The 10,225-nt window shown below is 46.6% G+C and overlaps 1 protein-coding gene across 4 annotated transcripts; it reads left to right on the forward strand.

The window, feature by feature from the left end:
- Window positions 1–448: 448 nt before the first annotated feature.
- On the forward strand, window positions 449–6,102 carry NEFM (neurofilament medium). 4 transcript variants are annotated; one of them, XM_027839987.1, is made up of 4 exons: window positions 449–1,564; window positions 2,638–2,762; window positions 4,019–4,769; window positions 4,860–6,102. In XM_027839987.1, exons 1-4 carry the CDS (start codon window positions 449–451, stop codon window positions 5,556–5,558), a joined length of 2,691 nt encoding a protein of 896 aa, XP_027695788.1. In that variant the 3' UTR covers window positions 5,559–6,102. The 4 variants fall into 4 exon arrangements, with proteins under 4 accessions (XP_027695788.1, XP_027695789.1, XP_027695787.1 ...); XM_027839988.1 differs by having other exon boundaries at window positions 4,881–6,102; XM_027839986.1 differs by having other exon boundaries at window positions 4,019–4,752; window positions 4,828–6,102.
- Window positions 6,103–10,225: the final 4,123 nt, after the last annotated feature.

Below are 10,225 nucleotides of genomic sequence, written 5' to 3' on the forward strand. Positions count from 1 at the left end.
TCAGTGGGGGAGGGGGACAGGGACAACGGAGCTGAAACGGTGGGGCCCCAAGGAGAGAGCCGGGAGGGGGGCTGGGGTGGAAGGAGCTGTGAGAGGGGCAGGGCCCCGGCCGCGGTGCAACGGGAGAGGGGGCGGGGGAGAAAAGAAGATCTGTGGAAAGAAGAGGCTGTGGAGGGAGCGGGGGCGGGGGGGGGAAGGCGAGGCGAGGGAGGCCGGCGCGTCCAGCCCAGGCAGCCGGCCAGCAGCTCCCGGGGCCTCGTCCCGCCCTCTGCCCCGCCCCCCGGCCCTTTGGCCCCCCCCCCCGCGCCTCTGCGGCCACGGCACGGGGCGTGCGTCGGCGGGGCGGCTCCCCGCCCTGCCCCGCGGGCGCCGCGGCCGCCTATATAAGGGGGCGCGCGGCGGCCGGCAGAGCGCTGAGCCGGCCCCTCGCCTCCCGGAGCGGTCCACGATGAGCTACGCGCTGGAGTCGCTGGGCGCGCCGGCCGCCTACCGGCGGGTCACCGAGACCCGCGCCAGCTACAGCCGCACGAGCGGCGGCTCGCCGTCCAGCGGCTTCCGCTCCCAGTCTTGGTCCCGCGGCTCAGCCGGCGGCAGCCTGAGCAGCTCGGCGATGTCCGTCTCCTACAAGCGCGCCGTGCCCCGCAGCGCCTACGGCGCCCTGGGCTCGGCGCTGCTCAGCTCGGCCGAGAGCAGCCTGGACTTCAGCCAGTCGTCGTCGCTGCTGAACGGGACGGCCGCGGGCCCCGGCGGCGTGGGCGTCGACTTCAAGCTGGTGCGCGCCAACGAGAAGGAGCAGCTGCAGGGCCTCAACGACCGCTTTGCGGGCTACATCGAGAAGGTGCACTCGCTGGAGCAGCAGAACCAGGAGATCGAGGCCGAGATCCAGGCTCTGCGCCAGAAGCAGGCGTCCCACGCGCAGCTCGGCGACGTCTACGAGCAGGAGCTGCGCGAGCTTCGCGCCGGCCTGGAGCAGGTGAACCACGAGAAGGCGCAGGTGCAGCTCGAGTCGGAGCACCTGGAAGAGGACATCCACCGCCTCAAGGAGCGCTTCGACGAGGAGGCGCGGCTGCGCGACGACACGGAGGCTGCGGTGCGCGCGCTGCGCAAGGACATCGAGGAGGCGTCCCTGGTCAAGGTGGAGCTGGACAAGAAGGTGCAGTCGCTGCAGGACGAGGTAGCCTTCCTGCGCAGCAACCATGAGGAAGAGGTGGCCGACCTGCTGGCGCAGATCCAGGCGTCGCACATCACGGTGGAGCGCAAGGACTACCTGAAGACGGACATCACGTCGGCGCTCAAGGAGATCCGCTCCCAGCTCGAGTGCCACTCGGACCAGAACATGCACCAGGCCGAGGAGTGGTTCAAGTGCCGCTACGCCAAGCTCACCGAGGCGGCCGAACAGAACAAGGAGGCTATCCGCTCCGCTAAGGAAGAAATCGCCGAGTACCGGCGCCAGCTGCAGTCCAAGAGCATCGAGCTCGAGTCCGTGCGCGGCACCAAGGAGTCCCTGGAGAGGCAGCTCAGCGACATCGAGGAGCGCCACAATCACGACCTGAGCAGCTACCAGGTAAGCCGGCCGGGCCGGGGCTGGGAGGACGGACGGACGGACGGACGGAATGTCTTCTAGTCGCGGTGCCCCTCCCGTGCCGCTCCCCGCACCCTTCCGAGCCCTTCCTTGCATATTTCCTATTCTCCTCCGCACATCCCTCTGGATCTCCGGAGCCCCCCCCCCCCTCCCCACGCCCCACCCTATTTCTTTCGCGTTTATCAGCTCCCACTTCCTCGTCTTTCTTCGCCTTCCCTAACTTCACCATTCTCCTTTCTCTCCTCCGACAAGATCCGCACAATACAGAAGCCCGCCTCCCGAAATCCCGCAGTCTTTGTGCCCTTCAGACCTGCATTTCCCCACCTCTTCGATCCTCTCCGCCCTAGTCCGCATTCTACATTCTGCCAGAGCTAGCCCCTCCCCGTCTCTTCCCACTCTGTAGTCGTGCCTAGCCCGGGAGCAGAAAAAGAAAAACCTTTAAAGTTCCTATCCTGCTCTGAGTGCCAAAACTTCTGGAGTGCCCTCTCTAGCTCTTTCCTAAAATGTGTCTCGGCCTTCGGCTCGTGATCTTGCCGAGTTTTTGCATGCTCCTTAAAAAGTCTTAAGAAAAGTTAGTTTTTCTCATCTTTTGGGCTTCAGATGGCAAAGTAACTTTTAGTGTCTCTATGTGTCTGTGTTGAAAAATGTGTATTTCCTAAGTTGTAGATGTTAGTTCAAAAGTAAAGATTGAAGTTTCTCTTTAGAATTCTTGTCTAGCAAAGGACACGCTTTTTTTTTTTTTTTAAAGACTAAAATGCCTTCTGTTGTTTCTCTAGCTTATTCCATCTCTGATGTTCGGCTGTAGGGGGGTGGGGGGCGCGGCGCCGCGGTATCAGAGGGCTTTTTTTTTTTTTTCCATGCATCTTAGAGCAATGGGCTGGTGGGAGCCAGGAGGCTGGCCCAGAATGCTTTTTGCTTAGTGCACATTTCTTAGGAGTGCAAGCTAAGGTCTGGGAAGAGGGAAGAAGATGCAGACCAGGTGTCTGAAGAGAAGGGAATCTGATTTCAGCTTGCATGTTGTTGACGGAAAGGGAACTTGGCCTGTCTGTTTTTAGGACACAATTCACCAGTTGGAAAATGAGCTCCGGGGAACAAAGTGGGAGATGGCACGTCACTTGCGGGAATACCAGGATCTCCTCAATGTCAAGATGGCCCTGGATATTGAGATTGCAGCATACAGGTATGGTAGCCCCGCTACGGACGTGTCTGGAATAATCACAGCACTGCAGAGACTGTTCTGGCAAACTGGCACCACCCACTTAGATAGAGGGAGGGACACCACAGCCTGGGAGAGTTGGGATGGATGTGAGCATACCCGTATCCGAAAGTTGGGGGGGGGGGGGAATGTTATCAAAAGTTCTTAAGCATTATGACATGACATTAAGTGCTGCTGTGCCTTCAATTAAGATCCACAGAAATAGATGAGTAATGGGAGGGCGGCAGTATTTTCTTTGAAAATGTTTCTCAGTCTTTTCCAGTTTAATCCTGTTTCTCATCCACTCTAATCTGAGCCAGTTTCTAGGTATGCTGAATCTTGGGCATTAGTCCAACATTCCCTTATGCTTTTTTCAAGAAGAGATGCCTTTATCTTTTCATCATTTCAACCTTTATCAGCAACAATCTAAATATATTAATATACTGTCTTTTTAATGAAATACCTGTTTGACACATAGTAAATGCTTATTTATTTAAAAATAGGGTTTTTTGCATAATTGAATAGGCCAGGGGTTCTTAATCTGGGGAGCTAGAGCTCCCAAAGGGGTCCATGGATAGATTTCAACAAGCCCATGAATTTTGATAGGAAAAAAAATCATTATTTTTCCTTAACCTCTAATAGAAGGGATCTGTAAGCTTCATCATGCTGCTTAAGTAGAAGGTGATAGGGAGCTGATACAATGAAGGCTAAGAACCCCTGATCCAGACAGAAATATCACTCTTTTCCCTCTAAGGTCTAAGTGACTGTAAAGGGAAGTGTTTGTTTAAGTACTACAACAGGGTTTTTTTTTGGGGGGGGGGGGTTGTTTCTTGTGTGTTAATGAAGGTAAATATTGACCTAAAGTCTCAACCAACTCCTAGCCATATTCTGGAAGAATCTAGATGCTTCAGGAAAAAGCTGCAGCCACTCTATCTGGCCACTAGGGTACCATTGAACGAGTTGTTGCGCCAAATGATGCCCCTCCCTCCATGCAGCTCACCTGCAATGTAGTGAGCACCAGGGAGATGCCAAGTGTTAAGTGATTACCAGGGAGTGGAGTAGCTCCCAAGGATTCTCTAATAAGCCCATTGCCTATTAATGCTAAGCTTCTAGGAGATTGGTTTTCTGGGATCCTATTTACTCCAGGCACCGTCTTCACCTCGTTTCATTCACAGTGGACCCACACAAAGCTTAGCAGGTTTGGCTCTTGAGTCATATTTCCATGTTCTTTGTCTCCCCAGAAAATTGCTAGAAGGCGAGGAGACCAGGTTCAGTACATTTGCTGGCAGCATCACTGGTCCTCTGTACACACACAGACAGCCTTCTGTCACAATATCCAGTAAGATACAGAAAACAAAAGTAGAGGCCCCCAAGCTGAAGGTTCAGCACAAGTTTGTAGAAGAGATCATAGAAGAGACCAAGGTGGAGGATGAGAAGTCAGAGATGGAAGATGCCCTGGCAGCCATTGAGGCAGAATTGGCTTCCAGCGCCATGAAGGAGGAAGAAGGGGAGGCAGCTGGAGAGGAAGAAGTTGTTGCCGCCCAAAAAGCAGTGGTGGAAGCTGCTGCCCCAGAAGCTGAGGAAGGTGAGGAAGAAGGTGAGAAAAAAGGAGAAGAGGAGGAGGAGGAAGAAGATGAGGGTGCTAAATCAGACCAGGCAGAGGAAGGAGGGTCTGAAAAGGAAGGATCCAGCGAAAAAGAGGAGGGTGAAGAAGAAGAAGGAGAAACTCAAGCTGAGGGTGAAGAACTGGAGGCTAAGGAGGAAAAAACAGAAGTGAAGACTGAGGAAAAAGTGGTCATAAAGGAGCTTGTTGTAGAATCCACATTGGTGAAGACTGAGAAAGCCAAGTCGCCTGCGGCTCTGTCTCCCCCGGCAAAGTCACCGACAGCCAAGTCGCCTGCGGCCCTGTCTCCCCCAGCAAAGTCACCGACAGCAAAGTCACCTGCGGCCGCGTCTCCCCCGGCAAAGTCACCGACAGCAAAGTCACCTGCGGCTGTGTCTCCCCCGGCAAAATCCCCCACCACCAAGTCGCCTGCGGCTGTGTCTCCCCCAGCAAAATCCCCCACCGCCAAGTCGCCCGAGGCTCTGTCTCCCCCAGCAAAGTCTCCTGCGGCTCTGTCCCCTACAGCCAAATCTCCCGTGCCAAAATCACCAATGCCAAAATCTCCTGTGGAGGAGGTGAAAGCTAAAGCCGATGAAGATGAGAAGGAAGAAGCTGAGGGAGGGAAGGAATCTCCCAAAGAAGAGAAAAAGGAAGAAAGTGCAAAAGAGGTCCCTGCAAAGAAGAAAGCTGACTCCCCCGTAAAAGAAACAGTCGTGGAGGAGGTGGACACTGTCACCAAATCCACTGAGGTTGGTTCTGAGAAAGAGGCTGAGGGAGGGATCGAGGAAGGAAGTGAGCAGGGTTCAAAGGGGTCTACAAAGGAAGACATTGCAATCAATGGGGAGGTAGAAGGCAAAGAGGAGGAGGAGCAGGAAACCAAAGAAAAAGGTAGTGGAAGAGAAGAGGAGAAAGGGGTGGTCACCAATGGGCTTGACTTGAGCCCAGCAGAGGAAAAGAAAGGAGACAAGGGTGAAGAGAAAGTCGTGGTGACCAAAAAGATAGAAAAAATCACCAGTGAGGGTGGGGATGGGGCGACCAAATATATCACCAAATCTGTCACCGTGACCCAAAAGGTGGAGGAGCATGAAGAAACCTTCGAGGAGAAACTAGTGTCCACAAAAAAGGTAGAGAAGGTCACTTCTCATGCTATCGTCAAAGAAGTCACCCAGAGCGATTAGGGAGGCTGGAGTCAGATGCAAAAGGTTAAGCCATATGACAACTTCAAAATGCATGTGATTGACGGCTTCAAAGCAGAACCGGTTCTCCCATGAGGGCTCTAGACACTGTATTTTACTTTGTGCAACATAAGGGACCTGCATGCAAGCTCAGGGTGTGTTCCCTTCACAGGCTTTGGGGGATTAACAATGCATGATCTGTAATGTACCTAGGAAGTTTTTCTTTTTCCCATTTCCTAAGCTGTTGGAAGGGGGGGGACACTCTGGAGGGGTGTATTGAGATGTATTATGCAAAGATTTAACTGAGCCAAAAATCATATTAATACTAATAATAATGATCATGATAATAATAATAATAATAATAATGAAACAGAACTCTTAGCCTTAAGAAAGCTATTTATGAATAATTATGTTTACCTCACTGGTGCAATTAAGATGGGCATTCCTTCATGGGAGAACCTCTGACATGCACAGTTTGCAACCTTTTGTGGATTGATGTAAAATGTCTCAGCAGTTCTTGCTCAATAAAGGTCATATTGGAAACATGTCTGATTGTTTGATGGTCTCACTTTTAGGGTAAAACCACTGCTTCTCAGGTCTGTTCTGAAAAATTAATGGGGGGGGCACTAGGAAGAGTTATAAAGGCCCTACATTAAGTCATTCCCCTAGAAGTTTTTTTTTGTTTGTTTATTTCAAGATAGATATTTCATTGGGAAGGGAGAAGGGGAAGAAGAATCTTATTTCATCCTTGGAGGGACCTTTCAATGTCTCCTCTCCCTTCACTGTTGCAGATTATCCAGCTGGTGTTGTGGGGAAATGTAAACTTAGCTCTTCCTTACCCCAAGACCATCACCCTTCCTAGACACTACTCCATACTACCTCACTAGGTATCCATAATTCCAGATTTGGTCCCCTCTCCCCTACACTACTATCTCTCAAGAGTCTGTAATTAGAAAGAGGTGCTCTAGACCTTTTCAGTGTCCTATGTGCAAAGGGATTTCCCTCCCCTAGTGGGAAAGGGGAGAGTGGGATCAGGTAAGAAAGGGAGGAAAGAACAGCATGAATTTTGAAAGCTCTCACTCTCTGACAAGATCCCAGGAGAAATAGAGAAAGGAGCTAGCCAGTCACCTCATCTACTTCCATCACCCTAATTTTACAGATTTGGAAAATGGGGCCAAAAGATGGGTGTCGTCCCTAGGTCGGTTCTCAGCTAACTCCTGTATGGTGTAAATGCAGCAGAGGGCCATGATTTAAATTAATCTTTAAATGGTATGGTGGATACAAATAACACTTATAATAATGTGAATTTTTGATGAGTAATAATGAGTGCATTTCCTGGGTGAAAGGAAATGGTCCCTGACTGGGAAGAGCACTAGATGTGAAGGGAGAAAACCTGGTTTCTAATCTTTTCCTGAACTTCTCCAAGGTCACACATGTAGGGGTTACTTTTCCTAGGGCCTATTCCTCATCTCTACCATGCAGGACTTAGCAAAAACAAGAATTCATTCATTCTCATTTTCTCTCTCTCTCTCTCTCTCTCTCTCTCTCTCTCTCTCTCTCTCTCTTCCCCTCCCCCCCAATTTGGCTGTCTTCTGAAACCTACTGCCCCTTCTCAGAATTATGCTTTTAAATGCATCAAACAAGATGGTATGAGATGGCAAAGAAAACCATTTATATTGCAGTTTGTGCAAATATTCTAAGTTTGTGGATCCCAGATTAAGGAAGCCTGGAGACAATGATCTCCAAGGTAGACAGCATCGGGATAAGGGATGCTGGTTTTTCCATCTGTACCTAGGAGAGATAGGATCAAACAGACATCAATTTCCTGTGTCATTCAATCCTTTTTTTTCCAGATAAAACCACTTAAGTGGTGTTACAGTAGCAAAAAAATCATTAAGAGTAATATAAATTCAATCTCTTCTTTAGATAAAAGAAAGCATTCCATCATTTAAAAAAAAAAGATCCATGATATTATTACATTAAAAAAAAAGTCAAGGAAAGCAAATCACTTCCTTTATTAATGAAACTAAACCAGATAGGCTGTCATTTAGTAAATGATTTCAGTAGAATCATAGATGGACAGACCATACAGATCCACAAGCAATTAGCGTAATGTCATTTAAGACTTGCTAGCCAGTAGAAAAAGGAGAGAACGTTTGCTTTTCAGTAAGTTTTTGTCCATTTTTTTCAAGCAACCTAGAGGGAATATATCTACAGTTACTCTTTCAAAATACTATAAATGGAAAGGTAACATTTCAAGTACATCTTTGTAGCCTACATGTACTTCAAACATGTGACTGTGTCTTCAGAACCATAGGTATGGACAGTTCAGAAGGGGCTACATTGGTCCTTACCACTCAAAATCCAAATTGCTTTCATCTATGCCATTGCAGTCTATTTTTTTCCAGGAAAAAACACATTTTTTCTAAAGGTTGCATTTCCACATAAATTCACAAAAGTACATATTGAAATACACTGTCTCCTATTCTTATAATACAATGTTTTAAGCATCTTGTCTTATATAAGCACAATGTCTTATAATACAATGTCATAATACAGTATTTTAAGCATATTGCCAAATCCCCTATCTGATTTAGTTTACTGATACTACTAATTGTCACTCAATTTAACAGAAGACATATTGGTGGCATATGTGCTGATGGGTTGAGCTGCAGAGAAATCTTAGATTTAATATAGACAAGAGCTCTAGATAAAAATAAGAACTCTTTGGATAATAACAGTCTTCTAAAAAAAAGAATCTTTTTTTTTTTTCAAAAAGGTTGTCCTGAGAATGACAATTTCATCTTAAAATAAAATACATTATTATGTATAAAATACATAAAGACCCAGTTTATTTTTAAGCAAGAAGTACTAATATTTTCCTCTACTTATAATGAGACCTTATTTTTAGGTAACTAGCAACCCATCTATAAGGAAAATTAAGGGTTAATCCAGGTCCATAGGATTAAAGTTTTACTAGAGGAGACTTTAGAGATGACGGAGTTCATCCCCCAAGGTCAGGACCCCACCTTTGTTACAAAGAACTCAAATCCCCCTTCATAAGTAAGGGCCTAGCTTTTCAGAAAACTGGCTTTAAAGTGCTAAATAAATGTCTGTGTCGTTATTGTTATGTTAATACCTCAATGATCTATAATTTAATTAATCTAAGAAATCCACCAACACAAATCACAATCCATTTACAATATAATAGGTCCTAGTTGACTAAAGTTAAATCACTAAGTAATTACAGTCAGGATTTGATTTCAGATCTTCTTGACTACTAAAGCTTCACTCCATAGATACTGCCTATCTCTCTTTGTTAAGGAGAAGGCACAAGCCATAATCATGTCTCCAGGTTCAGCTGTCTTGGTTTCAAGTCCTGCTTCTGACTCATACTGGCTATTGGATCCTGGGCAAGTAATTTAAGCTTTCAATGCTCCCAAGCAACTTATAGTATAAATTGCAGAAAAGGTGCCATTCTATAATAGCAGTCAGAGCTTTATTGTTGGGAGTTTCCTATACTAAGGAAATCACAGGTTCAGTCCCATCATCATCATTAAAAATTTATCCAGGAATGATTATATACAAGCTCCTCTAATTAATCACTTTTATTTTATTCATACCCATGAGATCAAAGATTTTCAGAGTCTTTTAATTTTCTTATATAGCTTCCACTACCTCCATTCAATTCAGTTAGAGCATTCATTAAAGATTTATTTTGCACTAAGCATTGTGCTATGCTCTGGAAGTATAATAATAAAAATAAGAAAATCCTTTTCCTCCAGAAGCTTACATTCTAATGGAGGAGGAAGAGTAATTTTCAGGTGAAAAAATAAGCATCAGGATGGCATTTACCCGCCTGTCCAAGTATCTTCTCTCAAAAGCAAGTTGTACAGACAGAAGGCTAAGAGCCACTGAGGCTCCTGCCAAAGGTGGCCATTGAGCTCTCTTCCAGATCTGAAGTTCTGTGATTCTGAGTAGTGCTATACTTCTATTCAGGGACTTGATTTTAAAAAAAAGTTGAACAGCTATTAGCAAGTGGCATAAGCCACTTTCAAATGAATCTTCAAATTGCAAAAATACGGATGCCTCAATTCTTAGGGATGAATTGCAAATGGAATCATTTACTATTGTATATTATAATCTGAGGCCATATGTCCAAGATATTTTCCCCAAACCCCTCTGCCAGTTGCCATAATCAACATATGCATAGTTGTAATAATTAAACTAGTCATATCTTCTATAACTACTCCATATCTGTCATAACCTTAATTCCAGTAGTTACTATATCCCTCAAAAAGAACTCTGAGGTTATTTAGTTCACAGCTTGGGCATGGATATTGGCTCAGCTCAGGGTGCTAACAGGGAGAGGTTGTACTGCCTTCTGAACCATTGTGAATTGCAGTGTGACATTTCCAAAAGTCCTGCTTCCTTTCCTGTAATATAACTTTGCAAATTATCCTCACTCAAATGAAATTGCCTCAGTTGTCAGAATTCCTACCCACAACCATGTAACCATAATCACCAAACTTGGATATCCCTTCTACGACATTCTTGAGACATAGTTATCTAGTTTCTATGTAAATACCCCCAGTGATAAGGAATGCAGTAGCTCCCATGAACATCTTTCTGTTATTGAACAGCCCTAACGGGTTATAAAGTTCTTACCT

The sequence above is a fragment of the Vombatus ursinus genome, unplaced genomic scaffold (assembly GCF_900497805.2).
Source record: "Vombatus ursinus unplaced genomic scaffold, bare-nosed wombat genome assembly UNPS02014837.1, whole genome shotgun sequence".
Taxonomy (NCBI): domain Eukaryota; kingdom Metazoa; phylum Chordata; class Mammalia; order Diprotodontia; family Vombatidae; genus Vombatus; species Vombatus ursinus.

What these genes read in the sequence shown, in the direction of transcription:
- NEFM (XM_027839985.1), top strand. Translation starts at nt 449, where the DNA reads ATGAGCTACGCGCTGGAGTCGCTGGGCGCGCCGGCCGCCTACCGGCGG. An exon ending in ACGACCTGAGCAGCTACCAG is followed by an intron (nt 1,565 to 2,637) that starts GTAAGCCGGCCG and finishes GTCTGTTTTTAG; the next exon opens with GACACAATTCACCAGTTGGA. An exon ending in ATTGAGATTGCAGCATACAG is followed by an intron (nt 2,763 to 4,018) that starts GTATGGTAGCCC and finishes TTGTCTCCCCAG; the next exon opens with AAAATTGCTAGAAGGCGAGG.